The sequence below is a fragment of the Elgaria multicarinata genome, chromosome 1 (genome assembly GCF_023053635.1).
Source record: "Elgaria multicarinata webbii isolate HBS135686 ecotype San Diego chromosome 1, rElgMul1.1.pri, whole genome shotgun sequence".
Classification (NCBI taxonomy): Eukaryota; Metazoa; Chordata; class Lepidosauria; order Squamata; family Anguidae; genus Elgaria; species Elgaria multicarinata.
The window spans coordinates 110,552,257-110,571,930 of NC_086171.1; the positions used below are offsets into that span (position 1 = coordinate 110,552,257).

Below are 19,674 nucleotides of genomic sequence, written 5' to 3' on the forward strand. Positions count from 1 at the left end.
AATGGTGCACAAAGGGCCTTTGTCAGTGGTAACCTTTCTGCATACTTCATACCTCTATGACATCAGGACAGGTCAGCCAATCAATGCTTGAGGTTTCACCACATTTATAATATATAGGGACACTGAATAGAGGGAACATGATCAATAGACACACTATGGGTATTAAGTGCTCAAGAAGTCCATCAGCACTAAATCAGTCTTTATTGTGCCTGCCCCATTCCTGTGCGTCTGCCTCTTAAAATAACAAAAGTGGTGTACACAAAAGAGATTTTATTCTGGTTATTTGTCCCTCCCATTAAAACTCAATATGGAATTTAAGCTTGTGTGATCACTGTCAGATATAAAATTGCATTTGATTGCAAATCTTCCTCTAGATCCGACAACCCACGAATGTTACTTTGGCTTATACATTGTAAAATGAAAATGAAAAGCCAGAAGATTGAATGAATATAAATTGGTGGTGCTTGGCTGCTATGAAAGACTGCAAAACTTTCTAGTCAATTCAGGATGATGATATATCTTCTTCAATAGAGACTGATTTTTGAAGTTTACAGTGACCACACAAATTCTCTACATTATACAAAGACAAAAGGAATCTACAATGTTTGTTTACTGGAAGAAAAATGCAGCTGCCTGTATTGAAAGATTAATTCCAAGCGACTTGTAAATGCAAAAAACCACACACACCATGCTATTGAAGAAAAATAATTTAGAGAGCAATTCTAAAGGCAAGGATATCATACAATGTAACACTCCCGTCTTGGAAGCTTTCTTCTGTCCACAGCCCAGCCAAGTTGTTGCTGGCAGGTTGGAAAGAACAGTAGAGATGTGTGTTGCCTCTTTCCCCTCTTCACAGGTCTCCCGACCCTGTGTTAAGTGGGAATGTCTGAAGAGGAGTTATTCAGAAGTTCAACACAACTCACCTAGAATCCTCTATGTGAAGGGGAACTTTGTGTGAGTGTGAATTGAGTTCCTGATTGCGCAGATGATTCATAGCACGTTCAGCAGGCCTTCACATGACAATGCAAGTCACTCAAGTCAAGAAGGTCTGAGGTTTCAGTTGGTGCGGATGGGGGCACTGGAGGGGAGTGCTTTCATGGCCCAGCTCCTCCCTCTGTGAATTCTGACTTTTGTTGAAGAAATAATTGGAAAGTGTAGGTTTCCCTGTTTTTGGTCTCCACATCTTTGATATGCTGAGAGGCAGTGTGGTGTAGTGGTTAAAGAACTGGGCTAGGGAGACCCAGGCTTAAGTTCACACTTTCACTAGGTGACTTTGGGCCAGTAACTGACTCTCAACCTACCCTTATATTCCCCTTCCAATTCTACTATCCTACAATTCTATGATTGTACCTGACAGGGTTGTTCTGGGATAAAATGGAGAGGAGGAAGATCATGTACACTGCCCTGGATCCTTGAAGGAAAGGTGGGATATAAATGTAGTAGTAGTAGTAGTAGTAGTAGTAGTAGTAGTAGTAGTAGTGTCCCACCTTTTGCCCAATACTAGGCCTCCCCATACTCATTAGGCCTAACTAGATACACTAATAAAGATGGTCCTCCATATTTATGCTGGTTGACTATTCCCAAGTATAGGAGGGCTTTTACCTTGGCGAGATTTAATGCCCTTCCTTCCAGGTTGATGGAAGGTAGATTTAAAAAAATTCCTTTATGCAAAAGATGCTGCCCTTGTAACGAAATTGAAGTAGAAACCATTACCCATGTCCTGTTTTTCTGTAGCTTCTATGACGATATCAGAAAAGAGCTGATACATCCTATTATACAGGCTTTGCCTGGCCGCTCCCCAGAGACCCTGATGGTTAGCCTCCTCCAGGGCCAAAATAAATCAATTACTATACAGGTTGCCAAGTTTCTGAATCTGGCCATTCTCCTCAGACCACATATGATTGCTTGAATTTTCCTCCTATGTTCTGTTCAAGATCTAATGTTAATACATGTCCCATCCTTGCTCTGATCTTACTCCCTTTTACCCTTGATTTTTATGCATTAAAATGTATTACTAATGATACATTTTATTTTTAGGTTATCTTATTGACCTTTTGCTTGAAATAACTGTACATTTCTTTTTCTGGTCTATTGACTGTAAATAAAGGATTGATTGATTGAATACTAGGCCTCAAGGTGGCCAATGTAAGAAATAAACAATACATAAATAAATACACTAAAAAGTGATATGTATGGATAAATGTTGTCAAACCATATGAGAATCAGTGGTATGGATAGAACTTAATAGCCATGCAAACTCATTACGAATGCAGTCCTGCGCACACACCTATCTCAAAGGAAGCCGCAATGGACAGAAAGCACTTACTTCGAGGTAAACATGAGGAGGATTGCACTGCTAATGGATTATATCCACTTACTCTGCTGGGCCTAGCTCTGTCTGCATCTTCCCTCAAGGTTATGCTGAAGTTATTTAAATTAGCTTTCTTTTGGACCTGAGTAAAAGCTCAGCTATGGGCTGATAAACTGCTTCCTTACTGCATATTCACCTACTTAGCTTGTGCACCATGCCCTTCTGGATCTGATAGCTCCTAAGGAATGCAATTTTGTTTACTTCTATTTAGCAGAACATGGCCACTAGCATAATGCATTTCTCTTTCTGTTCGCTCTTCCATGTTTCCTGCTTTCTTCCTGGCAGCTAAGGGTTACAGCATTATATATATAAAAAGGTCAATCCTCTCAACACATTTGAGAGTCAAAAATCCCTTTGCAAATGCAATTCTTAAGTTATGTTTACATGCAGATCTAAAGCAGCCTCAAGTCTCTTCACTGACCACAGTTCCAATATGAAGACCTCTAGGAACTGTAGGTCTCTGACATGATTTCAGAGACCAACAGTTCCCAGAGTTCTTCTTATGATGGGCAATGAAGAGGGACCTCACATAAAGAATTCTTGGTGCTCTTGGAATAATGAGTTATAATTTGTGGAAGAGATGGGGCAGGGTGTGCACTGGCACATTTAATTTAGATGGAAGTCCACATCATGCCATAGATTCATGATCGGGTGTGCTTGTGCTGCATCCATGTTTAATGCCTGGCATGACATCTCAAAGGATCCCGGGTAGCAGAGCTGGGAAAGTCTCCTTTCTAAGATATCAGAATAGACAGAACTAGGGTAGAAGGAGTAATGGCTTAATTTAATATAGTTTAATTAATATCTTAACAGTGTAATCCTACACATGTCTACTCAGAAGTAAGTCCCATTGAGTTCATGTGAAGGAAAGAACTGTCCTCCATATATTTGGTTGTAGGATATTATACAATTCAATCTTTTTTTTTTTTGCTTCCACTAGTGAGTTTCGGCATAAAGTTAATAGTTGGGAGGTTAAACGTTTAGGTTAGATGACAGAGGTGAGAAAGTTTGGCCCAGGAATAAGAAGGTTATAAAGTTCAACAGAAGATCAGGCAAAAAAAAAAAAAAGAGAGAGAGAGAGAGACAGAGAGAGAGAGAGAGAGAGAGAGAGAGAGAGAGAGAGAGAGAGAGAGAGAGAAACAGGCTTAACTCAGGAAACAGAAACTTACTTGGCAGAAATGAACAAGAAACTACACTTTGATTGGCTGGAGTCAGGGAGAAGGTCATTTTTTAAAAAAAAGAAGCTAAAGGTTAGTCAATTACAGGGAGAAAGAGTGATATAGAGAAGAGGTGGGGAGAGGCTAGAGAACTGAGGAAAAGAAGGATGAAGAGCTTCTGGAATTGGAGATCTGATTGAGAAGGCTGGACCAATAACACTAAGACATGCTTGGATAAGGGGACCTGGAAAACATAGGGACAGAGTCTAATTGCAATAGCTGGATGCATTTATCTCTGGTTATTTTATTACCTTATTGCTCATAGAGGGCTGTGTGTGTGTGTGTGTGTGTGTGAATATACATGTCCATTTAGATAAAGAACTTTTTCGTATTAGCATTTCTCTACAGTCAAATTTAAACCTTGTTATTGAAATGTTGTGGTCTCTTTTACAACTAATAGGCAACCCACATTACCTAACATAGATACCTGCAACTTAGAGCACCATCAGACAAGCGTTTTATTGCATGGCTCATTACTGGGCACTCATGGATTTTCATGGGTCCTGTTCGTGATGCCGTTTACCTCCCATGCGTCTCCCACCCCTTCTAGCCTTCTTAACTTGAAAAAAATGACTCTAGTAAGTCCAAATTATGTTTAGAGACAGAACTTGTAGGAGAAGCAGCGCAATAGAAACAGCCCATTGAATGGGACACATGCACATTGTTACTTCCTCTTTCCTCTGTCTGTCTGAAAAGAGGAAGTATTGAGCAACGAAAACAAGAGTGGAGAAGTGACGGTAGGGAAGTGTGATTTCCCCCACCTGATGGAGCTCTTAGAGAGTTTTGAGGAAGATTTGGTGGGGGCACCCAGAGAAATAAATCTTCCACCTGGTGGCAGCAGAAAAATCCACATGAAGGGAAGAGTGTGGGCACACTGTTGTGTTCCCCCCTCTCTCTTCCACTCATGGAACAGGGTATTGCCAGTCTGTGACAGGTCAACAGGGTTCAGTCCCAGGAAAGTGAGTATAGGACTGCAGACAGAGGCCTAATCTACACCAAGCAAGCTATTGCACAATGAAGGTGGTATGAAAGTTATATATAGAAGGCAAGAACCACACTTCTGCTTTATAGGGGTATTGAAGTGCAGTGACAACTGTTGGGCCCATTGACACATACCATATACCGCTTTCATATCACTTTCATAGTGCAGTATCCTGCTTGGTGTGGCTCCTGCCTTTTATATACCACTTTCATACCGCTTTCAAAGTGCAATTTCCTGCTTGGTGTAGATTAGACCAGAGCTACTGCTGCAGTAATCCTGCAGTGTACAGCCCAATCCTATACATCCAGGGACCCTTCAAATCAAGCAGCTTTGTCTTGACTAACTCTGCATAGGATCAGGCTGATAATGATTGCGGGGGAAGGGAAGGTGAGCATGATATATTCCAAGATATTCATAAAATCTATATGATTTATACTAGGCATTTCAAACATTCTCCATTTTGTATAAGGAAAAATTATGCTCTTGATTTGGATTTATGGTCACCATAAGACAGCAATCTGTCCCTCTAGTGAATCACTGTTGGTGTAGTGAATCACATTTTGCCTTGGCATAGTTTCAGTGAATATTCTATTTACTATGACTCCCCTCGGCCTCAATGGATGCTGGATGGAATCCTAATGACAGCATAGTAGTAAAAAGGAGAACAGTTTAGGTTGCTGGCTTCTCCTTTCTAAAATAATATCTTTGGAAAATGACCAGCTGAATCTGGGAAATTTGTGCTACAGATAATTTAGGAGAAATGTAGTATCAATGATTTATGGACCCTCTATCAATGAATAAAATGCCTCTGGAGGGGAGGACCTGTCACTTCATCATAATGCATTTTTAAAGTCACCCTTCATAACTTAAAAGCCATCATTGTTCTTCTCTTTGGAGATGTAATGTAATTAGAGAAATCCATCTGGAATGTATTACAGACTGAAATTATAGTAAGGAAGCCTTGGATGTATTTCACCTTGTTCTCAGACTCTGTCACATTTTTGACCCAGGCCTTGCCTTCACAGTGCCGAGTTGGTGCTGCGTTCCTCCTAAACCCCACATGTTTGCAGGCTGGCATCGGGTAATCCCCAAAACAGGGCAGAGCACATGGTTTCCAGTGGTCATCTAAGTAGCTGGCCGCCATCCACCTGGAACGCCCCCTGAATTGACCATGGAGTGAGGTCAGATAGCAGAAGAGCTGAGGTGACCTCCCTCTCAATGATAAAGACTTTTTTTAACAGCGCAGCATTGCAGAAAAGCCCTGCGGTTGCTGCAAATCTGTGCTGTGTCATATAACTGACGCAGCGATGATTCACACTGCCACTCCCAAATTTTCATTCTTTTTAATATAGGACTTGTATGTGTGAAATAAATAAGTACTTTTAGACTTCAAGGGATAGGATACTTACTTGTAGAAGGAAAGGAAAGGAAAGGAACCTCTTATGCAAGCACTTCAGTCATTGCTGACTCTTAGGGCGTTGCTAGACGTACCGGGTGTTCCGTCGTTGAGGAGCGGTGAAAGCGGCTTTTCCCGTTCAGCCGTGACGCCTCATGATCCACACCTGCCTTCGATTTATGGCGGAAGTTTGCGCCGGTTGTGCTGCTGCCGCCGCGAGCACGGTTGCGCAGCCACACCGGCCTGATTGCCGCGGTTTTTTTTTTCGCTCGCTGCACGGTTTGCGCACGTCCGAAAGACCGCAAACTTGCGCAGCCGTCAGCGATGCCGCCGCCGGCCCTGGCGGCGGCAGCGGCGGCAGTGCCAGTGCCAGCTGAAGTGCTGCTGGTGCTGTTGAGGGTCAACATTGATGCGCTCACTTCCTGATGGGGGTCGTGGCGGGTGTCATATGACCCGAGGTCAATCGTCTGCATGGCCACTGTGCCTACATCTCCCATCATGCCTCTGAGGTGTCGGCGGCGATGACCGCCTCTGTGCCCTCTGCCCCATCCCAAGGAGCCAACCCACATCTGGCCGTAGCCATGGCAGCAGCCCACAAACAGCTCTGCCCTCTGCCAGCCTGGTACCCACACTAACAGGCAGCGTACAGCACCGCCATTATGCGGCCACGGTAGCTGCCCACCGCAAGGAGTCACCAGCCACTTTTCCGGTCCTCCGTTCCTGCGCAAACTGTCACTGGGGAAATAAAAAAAAAAAGCCGCTCCGCCGCGCTGCCCCAGCTGCCGGACTGCGCGCAAATGGCGGAGGCGGCTTGACCGAAGCCGCTGACCACTCCCCCTTAGCACGCCTTTTCCTGACCAGTGCCGACCGCAGTGACCTCACATCCTCCCACACGTACTCCAAATTACCGCGGGACAGCAGGAAAAGGCGCACTACAACTCACTTTTTTAAAGTCGGGAGAAAGAGGCTTCACCGCAGGATAACGGCGGATCCTCGTGAACGTCATCTGGAAGCCTCGACGTGGCTGCGGAAGGTAACGCGCGCTAGAGCCTCGTCTAGTAACGCCGTTAGAGCGACGCCTGCTTTCACTAACGTTTTCTTGGAGGACTTTGTAGCGGGATGGTTTGCCATTGCCTTCCCCAGTCGCAGTTACCTTTCCCCCAGCTAGCTGGGTACTCATTTTACCGACCTCGGAAGGATGGAAGGTTGAATCGACCTGAGCCAGCTGCCTGAGAACCAGCTTCCGCTGGGATCGAACTCAGGCTGTGGGGAGAGTTTCGGCTGCAGTAACTGCCGCTTACCACTCTGTGCTACACGAAACTACTACTTGTAGAAGAAAGTTCTACTCAAAATCAGAGAGGTATCAGTCTGGCACTGTTGGCATTTGCTGACCGTCTGAGACCTTTGGAGGACCCTGTGTCTTGTCTCCTGCTGGCTCACTGTCTTAAGGCAAGGGGAAGCAAGGGGCGTGGAGCACCTGAGGAAGAAGCATTGAACTGCCTACTCTGCCCTCACTGCCAACGAGGTGCCCACCAAATCTGGTGCTGCCCCTGGGAGGCTTGCTTCTAAGTAAAGGTTACTTTGATTGGCATCATCCCCTAATTGTGACTGCATTTACAATTTCACTCACAGATACATCGACTGAGTATCGTAAGGTTAGTTCTGTTATCATTGGCCCCCTTCATACAACACGCTAAACCCTGTTGCTTAACCACCAAATCTTTAATAGAATACATTAACCTTAATGCATTCCATTAACCATTTTGCGTTTAAGCACTATGGTTTAGCGTGTTGTATGAATGGGGCCCATTAACTGCTTAGTGAATTGTTTAATCTGATTACATGGTTGTTGTTTTTATTGCTGTTGGAGATTGTTAACTGGCTTATTTGTTTGTCTTGTGCTCATATTAATTTTGATAGGGTTTAAAATGAAGGGTATTTTAGTTAATATTGTATTATAATTATGGGGATTGTATTTGGTTTTTTTTGGTGAACTACTTTGTGCACAATGTACTGTGAGAAATTTGGTGTACAAATAAATTGACTATGGCTATTAGTTTGCTTTTCCGTTGGATTGATAGGAGTGGGATATTACCCACTCCTATTACCTTGGTCTGCTTGATATGTTTTTGCCTTTGTATAGTACTGAAACTCCATTGAAGACTCAGGAAATCAAGCCTGATTTCTTTCTCATTAGATTCCTGTGTCACCTAGAGAATAGCTGAAGGGAATAGTTCACAGCACTCAAAAAAGCTCTCAGGTAGATTCTTGACACGAGTAATGCTTCAACATTTGGAAGAGATCAATTCATATTGACCTTCATTAGCAATGGAAAACCCATCATAATAAGTATCACTGTTTGGCTTCTAAGAAACCCATATTTTCCTGTCCCTGGGATGTATTAGATAGTGACTGGTCCACATCACAACTGGTGAGTTCCCCCCCACCCCGCAAAAAAAATCTTCCCTGAATTTAAGCTTGTAGAGTGAGAAAATGGGAATAAATTCCTGTTTCTTGGTTCCCTTCCCACATGTACCTGAAGCGAGAATGCGGCTTGCCTCTTGGCCCACTGTATGCAGCCTGAAGATAGACTTTGGTTCTTAGAAACTTTTAGCCAAATATGTGCCCCAACCTTCCCCAACCTGGTGCTCTCCAAATGTTTGGACTACAAGTTTCAGGGTTCCTGACCATTTGCCATGATGACTGAACTGGTGCCAGCTAAAGTCCAAAACACGTGGAGGGAACCAGAAGTTTAAAAGCTGATGTGTCCTATCTCCCTGGGAAAGAAAAATATTTTCCAGTAAGTTCTTCCTTTTCATATTTTGAATTATAAGAGATTCAATGTCCTAAGAATAAACATTTATTTTTTTTAAAAAAAATCAACAACACTCTTCAATGCTTATCTGAATTTTTTTAATGTTTTGTTCCATAATATGCATCCCAAAAACATACATTTTTGATTTATATGGGGAATTGAGGCACCCCAAATGACAAGAGTAGTAAAGAAAAGATATCAAAAATTAATTTGGGTTGGGTATGTATGAATATTCATTGCTATTTCTTTAGCATTTTTTAAAACAGGAAAATATTTGAGGGTGCAAGGTTAGAAGTTCGGTAAAAAACCTTATTAAGTCCCAGGCCTCCAAAAATATCTTGGTTTTAAAACTAAGTGCAGAATCCTGTGGATGTTTAGGAAGAAAAAGGCCCTAAAACTCCCAGCATTCCCCAGATAATCATGCTGGCAGTGGGATGCTGGTAGTTGTAGGACTCCCCCCCCACACACACCACCCATCTAAACATGCATAGCATTGATAGGGATGTCTGAAGAATCCTGCTTGGGGTCAACCTCAGAGAGCTATTTTAAAATTTTGTGGAGGTGGTACCTAACCCCGATTAGATTGAATAAGATAAATGATCAGCATTCAGCAAATTGTTGGAGAGGTTGTGGGGAAAAAGGAACGTATTTACATATGTGGTGGGAATGCAAATATGTGCAAAGATTATGGAAGATGGTGTTTTTAGAAATTGAAGAAATAGTGGGAATGAAAATAGAACAAACACCAAAGATAGCATTGCTGTCACTATTTGAAGATATAAAGTGTGGAAAAGAAACTATAGAGTTGATATCGAGTTTGCTGGTTGCAGCACGATTGATGGTAGCTAGGAACTGGAAGGTTCAAGGGGAATATTCTATAGAAGAATGGTATAAAGAAGTATGGGATATAGCTATTAATGATAAATTGACATGTAATATTAAGTGGAGAAACGGCGTAACTAAAATAAATGAGTTTGAAGGAATCTGGAAACAGTTCCTAATATTTGTGTTTACTAAGGGAAGTGGGAAACCGCCAGCAGAAGAAACGATAAGATTTTGGATTCAGGAATAGATCCCGAGGTGGGGGGGGTGCACTTTTATGTTAAGAATGATTATGTTGTAGTATGATAATGTATAGATAATACTTATTCAACATATATGTACTCAACATTTATTCAATATGTATGTAGCAGTTGTTTTATGTTTTTTTTCTTTTATTATCATTATTATTGTAATGTTGTATGTTTAATTAATGTAGAAAATAATTTTTTTTTAAAAAAAAAGGACTCCCCCCCCCCGCCGCCCATCTAAACATGCATAGCATTGATAGGGATGTCTGAAGAATCCTGCTTGGGGTGGAGCTCAGAGAGCTTTTGCCAGCTCAGCTCCCTGAACACCAGCTCACAGATCCCTGAACTGGCTTGACTCAGTATACGTGTACCAAGTCAGGCAAGCTTGCAGTTTTCCACCCTTTCTTTCTCCAAATAGCAATTTGCACAAATGCCAATTTGTGCAAATCCATACTTGCACAAAATTGCAAGTGGGACCATTTGCGGAAATCACTATTTCCACAAATTCACACCACAAATAGCACAATTTGTGCAAAAATTGTTGGATGGTGGGGTGTTCTTTCTTTTTGCAATTTTGCACAAATTTCACTGTTTATGGTTGCCAATTTGCGGAAATCACAATTTCCGCAACTGCTCCCAACCATGATTTGCACAAAACTATGGTTCATGGATAAAAAAAAAAATATGCGACTTCTCATTGGGTGCCCACAGGCTCTCTGGCCGCTCAACCCATGCACCCACTGGTGTCAGGCAACTGGCAGGATTCTGGCGAATGTAGCACGAATAGGGTGCAGCGGAGTTCGCCCATCACTATCACACATTAAAAATGTACGTGCTTTCATGGTTTCTCCAGGAACACACCTTTGTTGTTGTAGATTTATTTTTCATGTAATATACAGTGCCTGTTAAGCCCAAAATTACCTTTAAATTGACTTTTAAAAATGAATAAACAAAATCAGCCAACTCTAGGAGCATGATTATTATTGGTAATATATTCCAAAATGAGACTTAATGTGCTTTAGAAGACACCATATTATAGAGTAGTTTAGTCTGCAATAACTGTTTTATGAATTCATTACATTTATAATGCTAGACTATACATGCCCATGCAGAAGTTAGCCCCAATGAGCTCAAAGATTTATCCCAAATAAATATGCATAGGATTGCTTTCTTATCTCTAGAGGTGTGGGAGTGGCTCATGACTTATTATGGTCTCTCTTTCAGGTAGCTTTCATGGCTAGAGTGGCTTAGCTTCAGCTGCAAGGAGCAACAGGCCTTCAGACTGTAGGCTTGATAATAATGCCATTATATTACTGAACATATTATTATTCAATTATTATGTGATTTCACTAGCAAAGGAATTTTGAGAGTGTACACATGTTATATGGATTTGTTAACTGCAGACACATGCAAAGATAAAAGGACAAGGAACATGAGTTGGGGTTTTTCCAGTGGTTCAAAGAAACTTCAGAAGGGCTGTATGCCCCAAACTTGTAAGACCTGCTAGCTCAAGAGCTATTCAAATGTGCCTTCCAAGAAATTCACCAAACAAACAACACAAAGTGGTCTACCCAAGTCTCCTGGACTTATCCTCTCCCAAATCAATGATGAGAATGAGGATGATTCTCTTCCATCAATCTTTTTTTCTCACGAAAAACAGAGGGACAAAGGGACAGAGGGACAATGGACAGAGGGACAATTGGACAGAGGGACAATGGGAAGTCCAATGGAGCTGACTCCCTTGACCAGGCTGGTGTTTCCATTGAGGAAGCATGTCCTGGCTAAGAGTACCTTTTTGTAGCACAACCCAGTGGGACATGCTCTCTCCTTCCCCTATCGACACCTGGTCTTTTCTGTGAAAAAACCCAGCAGGGAAGCCTTGACAGATGGGGAGGACTGGTGCCTTCCTAACAAAGGCAAACATTGTAGAACCCTGCTTGTTACTTTACGGTGCAGCATTGTCTCACTCTGAGTTTCTGCACTCTACATCACTGGTTAGTGGGGGACACAGAAATGTATAATGTGATGCTGCTGTATTACATGGCCCATATGAATACAACTCTTCATGTATTGGCCGCTCCTGCCATATGCCATCAAGATGAAGGAATAATACCACAACATGTTGCCATGCCTAACCATGTCAATTAACCTTTAGTGTCAAAACATTATCCGCAGTCAGTGATTCTTAAATCTTAAGACATTCCAAAGGAATTTAACTTTTATGGGTGGTTGTGTTGTAGGTCCAACCACAGATGCTCTCCCAGCATCTTCTTTCTGCCATTTCCACAACCGACCCCCCACCCCAAGACTCATTTGGGAAACACTGTACTAGGTTGTTTGCATTTTCTCTTTGTTTCTTACCTTTGCCTTGGCAAGCGGATGAGTGGCTGTTTATGGCACCTCTTACTAAGGCTAAAGAGCTTATGAACAATTTTCTGTGCCTTAAGGAACAGCTGTTTCATGCTGGTTTCCAGTTGCTCATAGCGATGCTGGAAATTTGAATCCATTGTCCACAAGTGCATAATGGCAGATGTGTTGAGGAAATAGTTCATGGGCAGCCTTTTCATAAAGAACTTGAATTCATCTGCAAAACGGCAAAATTCAACACTCTTTTAAGTTATGCTTCTGTGATCCTTTGTGCAGCAAAACAACATTTAGCTCCAATTTATGCCCATTTTTATCGCTCTAATTTGTCACCATAATGGATGGCAGTACATGTATCGGCAAATGCAATACCTTTAATTTTGTATGCGGTATAAATATTAATGTGACATGAACTTTCCAGAAGTAGGCAGGCCTGATTTTCATTGTTGAACATTTGATAAATTGAGCATTGCCTACTTGCAAGGATCCCCAAACTTATGTTTAATTGGCTCTGAAATCCTATGCATACTTACTTGGTAGCCAATATCCAGTGGAATGTTGGGATCACTTCTGAGTAAACATGCCTAGAATTGTGCTCTAAACGCCTTCCTTCAGAGATGAGAGCTGATGCGGATAAGACCTTGAGCTGGGAAGTCCCAAGCTCAAATCTCACCAAACCCGCCAACCTGCCGTAGATGGCCTTATAAAATATTCCCTGCCCCCATACCGCTGTTCTTTCTAATTTTGCATTGTAAGGCATTTGTTTTATTTTATAACTGTTAGACACCCTGAGAGTTTTCTCTGATTTATTCAGTTTTCTAAATTCAGAAACCTGCAACATGCAGAATACGGATAGTATCCAATATAGCATTACCATCAACACAAATGATGATGCATTAGTATAAAGTATCTCTAAAGCAATGCCAATAGCACTTGGTGGCACAACAGGGCTTCCCCATGAAATCTGTCGTGGTAGAAAAGATTATTGGCATTGTGGTAAAGAAACTTTACCCTAACAGAACAGTATTTACCTTAGTGGCAGTTCCATGTTGGATACTACCCAATAATGTTGAGTTACTTCAAAGATGGTTGTAAGGAAGTAGTTGCAGATTTTGGAGGGCCCTAAGTCAAACTACTGTCACTGGCCACCATCCGATACAGTGTTCACATCCTCACTGATTCTCATGTACCCCATTGATTCCATTGCACAACCTGCCCTCATCACTTGCACCATGGTGCTTTAGCACTTCCAGGGGCAACTGCAAATTAGCAGAAATGCTCATTTCAGGAAGCAGGCAGGGTGGAATTCGCAAAAGGGATTTAGTCTCTAGGTGCTAAATCTCCCATGCATAAACAGTGAGTCTCACTTGCTCAACAGAATTGACAGACCGATCACTTGTGGAACAGAATTTGCAGGGCAGAAGGAAATTGTTGGCGATGTAAGCACCCCATGAGATATAGGGTAATAGTCCCTACTCCTTGAGCATGCACACCTCCACCTCCTCATCAGCACTGTTGCCACTGGCCCTGTGCTTGCCTATGCTCAATCTCTACTGCTTCCCAGAGGGAAGAGGACAAGCTGTGTGGCGATTACTACAACTTTTCCTTGCTCCTCCCATTGCTTGCTTGCTTCGAGAAAGCACTGAGCAGGCAGTGACAACAAGGATGGATAGTAGCAGCAGGACAAGGAGTCAACAGGTATTAGCAATGGGCCTCCCACCAGGATGTAGGCCTTGGTAGATGCTTGGTAGATGCTTGGTAGCAAGATATTAAACTGAAACCACCCTTGATTACCATATAGGGATGGATAAATTTCAGTTTCTCTCTGCTTTTTGATTTTCGAATCTTAAGTACAGATTGCCATGATCTCTTGAGAATACCCCCAACATTGAATTATTATTTTTTTACATGGAAATGCATTTGTATTTTGTGCATATTTCTCCTAAGGCATGCATTTAGTATGTGCTTTGCCTAATATGTGCAGGAAAAGTGGTCCTCAGTAAATAACACAAAGGGACAAGCTAAAGAAAGTTTTAAAAAAAGAAAAGAAAGAAAAAGCCTCCATTGCAGAATTGAACCCAATGGAGTTAAAAATGGAGTTATAAAGGGGGGGGGGAGCCTCCCTTGGAATCAATGGATTTAATAATAGAGATAAATGCTGGGAAAAAGTATCCACAGTAATCAATGGATTTTTTTAACATCCCCCCCCCCAAAAAAAAAAAATCAGAAGGAAATTTCAGGAAAAAATGTGGTGCAGGTTTAACACACACACACACACACACACACACACACACACACACACCAGGGCCCTTTCTACGCCTAAGGATTATCCCAGGAAAATGGAGGGATCATCCCTGCCTGCTCCCAGGATCCCCTGCGTGTCATTTGGATGCACAGGGATGATCCCGGGATGATCCCTGGAAAAAAGGCAGGTGTAGAAATGGCCCAGGAGTGCTGTGGCCCCAGTCTGAATTGGGGACATGTCTGCTTACAGAAAGCTAAAGAAAACTGTCACACATAATTCAGGTATGCATTATTAGTATGGCCCTCAGCCTGCTCCATCTCACAGGAAAGTTCAACCGCTGCTTTTAAAGCTCAACTAAAAACTTTTCTTTTTCCTAAAGCTTTTAAAACTTGATGTTGTGCAGACTTCTACTGTTACTTTCTACTGTTAGTTTTACCCTACCCTGTGCCTGCTTACCCTACCCTGTACCTGTTTGCATTCTCTTCCCCTCCTTATTGTTTTACTATGATTTTATTAGATTGTAAGCCTATGCGGCAGGGCCTTGCTATTTACTGTTTTACTCTGTACAGCACCATGTACACTGATGGTGCTATATAAATAAATAAATAATAATAATAATAATAATAATAATAATAATAATAATAATAGGAAAGGAGGAATCATGTACCTTCTGTCAAATAAAATCTCTGCACAACAAAACAACAGAGGATGCAAATGTCCCACATTAGTATTAAACGGTCCTTCTATTGCAAAACAGCTTGTGAATGTCGATGGCATCCTTGTTCATGCAAACCTACCGTTCCACTTCTGCTGTCTGGACGTATTTATAAAATATCTTTTTTAAATTTCAGAGCGGAATAGTTTTGGTCTAAGTTCAGCCCTGTGCAAAGCCTGCTAATTTCACTGATAATGTTTCCGTGAGACCCGTATGTTTCACAACTCCTAATCTTGCAATGACGTATTGAAGAAACCCTCACTATCTGTAGCTATTTGCTCAAGAACAACATGCACAGCACCGGTTGGATGTGCTGTTTATAACTGATAAGAAAGGTCTGCATTATATCCGCTTGTGGTACAAACCTGACAGGGCAGTAGACCGTTGCCAGCAAGAGAGCTTGTTAACTCTTAATGAAATCATGTCCGGTATTCTTTTCTAATGAATATCGCATTGTATCCAGAATAATGAGTGATAAGGCTACCGTGAAGTCACGGTGCTTTGCAAAAAAGAAAGAAGAAGGGAAAAGTGGTATTTGCCTCATATCTTAAACTGACACATTTCATGAGCTGTGAAACTGCAACATGAGCTCTTACTGTTCAAGGATTATTAAATTTATTGTACTCTAATCAGCAAAATGCACAGGTATTCTTGGAATTTGATTAAGGGCCTAGGCAGGAATCTGGGCAAGAAAGGAAGTTAACCATCCCATAACTACCTTTCAACTAGAATTGGCATGGAGACGTTGCCTCAAGTGAAACTTGAAGCCTCCTCTACTAAAGAGACTACTATCGGAGCAATTTGAAAGGAAGCCAGAAAAAAATACATATGACTGCTTAATTCTCTCAGCTAAGAGAGCAATCCTGTCTCTTAGGTGGGTGAGGAGTTTGCACTCTAAGGCCATAGAGAGAGCAGCTATAACTGCAAAGGGAGAAATGCCACCCAGATTTAGGGATGGGACAAGTGATGTTCGAGTTCACCAAGGTTTCCCAAACATCACCTCAATGCTTGTCTATCCTCGATTTCCACTCGCATTTGCAACCATTCTTATTCACTTTGTGTGAAATTTGATGGAATGTGAAAATTGCAAAAAATATTTTGATCGCTCCACAAATTTCTAAAGTTGTGCAAATCCCCCCTAAAGCATGAAAATGTGATATATCTATATCTGTATATCGATAGATAGATAGATAGATAGATAGATAGATAGATAGATAGATAATCATGAACTGTTTCTGGCAAAATTTGCATATTTTTCAAAGGTGACTGCCTAGTCGAGAACTTGCAAATATTTTCATAGAACGTGCTCATGTTCGGGGTTGCAAACAGGTCGTGTTTACATGTTTTGCAATCAGAAACAAAAATTCTCACACATGCCTACTCCGTTTCTGCCTCCCAGCCATTGCAAATAGCTCCACAGTGGCTCCACTCCTGAGTTCTGAGCTCTAAATTTGGGGAAAGGATGGAGAGAGATGGAGAGAGGGTGTGTGCTGTTAGGTAGGGTAGGTAGTGGAAAGGAGAGGCCATGGATTCTTGGTATTCAAAGGCCTCTGAGCCCCAGGCTCTGCCCCTAGTTGCACAACTTAGCTAGGTGTGCTCAGAGTCCCACCTAGTGAAAAGAAGTGCTAGAAGAAGATGGAGAGGCTGAAAGGCCTCTGCTGTTGCTCCCATCCTGCTGGTAACAGCCTGGCAGGGCCCTGGGTTTTTGGAAACCTCCAAGAGCTGAAGTTTCTGTCACTTGGGAGACAATCCCCTACAGTAATGTGCCCTTACTGACTGTGTTTTGCACAAATCCTGATTTTTTTTTTTAATTTGGATGAAATTGGGGAACTGCCTTTTATTACAAACCATGCTCCGCATTCCCTCCCTTTCTGCACAAAGGAGAAGGGAGGAGCGCGTGAGCTTGAGGCTTGCAACGGTGCAGTCTCATCACCCGAACGTGGCCATGGTGTGTGTTTGCTTCATACTTCTGTCTGAACTCTGCATCCCTGATCCTGTTCAGAAATCCCTGTGGCTACAGCACTTGGCCGGCAGAAGAAATGAGGCTGCAAATCATTTAATTGGGAGCAGAGACAGCAGATCAAGCCTCTCTGGGGATTGCTGTGAGCAAGCAGGAAGTCCAAGCTCTTAAGCAAAGTGTATGTGTGAGACGCTGACTCTTGCAGGAATGGAGAGCTGTGGAATGAACTCTGTGATGCTTTTTAAAAAAAATCCAGGGGAAAAACCCAGGTGAAATAGCACCCAGGGCACCAGGCCCGACTGCTGTGTGTACTGGAGCCTTTCCCATCAACTCCTTTGCCTTGGTCAGTATGACAGATGGCATGCAGGGCTTCAGGATCCAACTTGCACCAGATCCAAAACAGAGTTGGGCTTAATTTCTTGATATCCACTAGATGCTGGTTTGACAGGTAGCATCAGTAGGCCTTACAAATCTGACCTGCTGAAATACAGCATTTGGATTAATTCCTTGACATCTACTACATTTCTGATTAGAAGTGTTGGAAATAGCTGCACTCTACTGATTCTTCGAGTAGAGATAACATGGAGGATGGCCATTCTTGCATTTAACCATTGATGGTAAATATAGCTGTGTAAAACGTACTTTACATTACCCCTGTCAAAATCAGCATTTTAGAGTGTCTGCCTAGACAGCAATTTATATGGTCTTGCGTGTCACATTTGACAACGTTCAGAACACTCCAATGACATTTTTCTGCCTTATTATTGTAGCCAACGGATGCTTACACAAACTGTGTCTGAATAGCTGATAAACATGAACAATATTCCATCACAAATTTCATTTTCTTTCAACGCTGTCAACCAAGACATCACATGCTGCACTGGATGATATATAATTCTGTACAAGTGGGACCTGCTACAACAGAATCTTGCAGGGCATCCCCACCTACTAACAGCTGTGCTCCTATGCAGAGTTCTATTCAGCCACTATGCCCTACCCCAGGATATTCCATTTCTCCCCCTACCCTCAGTCCCCATTTTTCTTTTCCAATTGACACTCAACATTTTGTGGCTGAGCATACTCAGTTTCTAGGTGTGTGGTTTGTGTTTTTTTAAAGCACTGCATGAATTGTATTTGTACAAGCCTTGAGGTTTCCCCCAAGGAAGCACCCTGTTGTTTCTCAGTGGACCCATTTTGGCTCCATTTCTGTCAGCACTCCTGAACTGGCTACACTGTTAGAGGAAGGGATTTATAGACTGTGAGAGTCATTGTGGTGTTACACCCTGCAAGTTAGTTCCCTAATGTATGTCTAGAATTTGTAAGTCTATTGTGTTTAGAATGTTGACCTGAGTGGGTGGAGATTGAATATCTTAGGGGGGGGGGAGATATATAAGGGAATGACTGAGGTGATTGGGGGGGTTGTTGTTTTTAAAGTACTTTGGTTCGAGGGGAGAATTAGAGGATCAGGGTAAAGAGTACACTTTTGAGTGTAGTGTGCAGATAGTCAGTTGGTGTATATTAAACAATCCTGATAATGAAGAAAGTTCAAGAGTGAAGGTGTGAGAGGAAGGAAAGCGTGTATGAGAAGAGAGAAAGGATTGGATGAGAGGTTTTAACAAGGGTCTGAAAAGTTTTATTATGAAACAAAGTTTTTGAACATTGAAATAAATTGTTATTCAGTTTGTTTTACTACCACAAAAATCCCATGTGTCTCCTTGGCATTTATCATCATACAACACCCATTCTGACATTAATTCACCATCAGCAAATATAATTCACAGCACATTATTTTATTCCTGAAATTATTCCTGTGTAACCCCGTTCTCCACATAGTTTGTAGAAAGGTGGTGTTTGTCCCTCACCTCAGGCTCATAAAGCGGTGGCACTTAGCTTGAGCAGGGAGTGTCCACGGACAGGCCTGTTGTAAAGAGCCTGTGTTGTGGCACATAAATCAGATGAACATTTTATAAAATGCTCATAACTGGCCACTCATGGATCTTCACTGGTCCTTTTCAGGATGGTATCTGCCTCCTGTGTGTCTCCTGTTCCTTCTGCTCTAAAAGTGATGGTAGGGAAACACAATTTCCTGTCTGATGACACTCTGCATTTTCTGAGTGCCAGGCCAAGGAAAAAGAGCTAAGCTAAATTTATACAGGCAAAACTAAAACCAAATTCAGAGTTATCAAGATTTCACTCACTTCAGAAACACGCACTGGCCAGGATCCAGAAATGCACTTTAGGATCTCCAGGAGGAGGAACAAGCAGTTGGCTCGCTGGTTTCTTTTCTTTGAACTGGATTCACATGCACACACTGACATATCAAAAACTGCTTTTGAAACCTCTCTTAAGCGCCATGCAGGCATAGGAGGAAGGGTGGAAGGTGGAAACGCATAATTTCTGGAGGCTTCAAAAATCATGTATTACACACACACACACACACACACACACACACACACACACACCTGCAATGAGAACCTTAAAGGCCCTATTAATGCAAGGGCAAAGGTTTAAGGCCTTCATTGGCATGGGGAGGGGGGAA

The 19,674-nt window shown here is 42.2% G+C and overlaps 1 protein-coding gene across 2 annotated transcripts in view; it reads right to left on the minus strand.

Annotated features, from left to right (window-relative positions):
- Positions 1 to 19,674, minus strand: part of BRINP3 (BMP/retinoic acid inducible neural specific 3) — a 297,011-nt gene that overhangs the window by 45,176 nt on the left and 232,161 nt on the right. For both annotated transcript variants that reach the window (XM_063134905.1, XM_063134914.1), the window contains exon 7: positions 12,213 to 12,435. In XM_063134905.1, the coding sequence (XP_062990975.1) occupies positions 12,213 to 12,435 (223 nt within the window). The remainder of the gene's footprint in view (positions 1 to 12,212; positions 12,436 to 19,674) is intronic.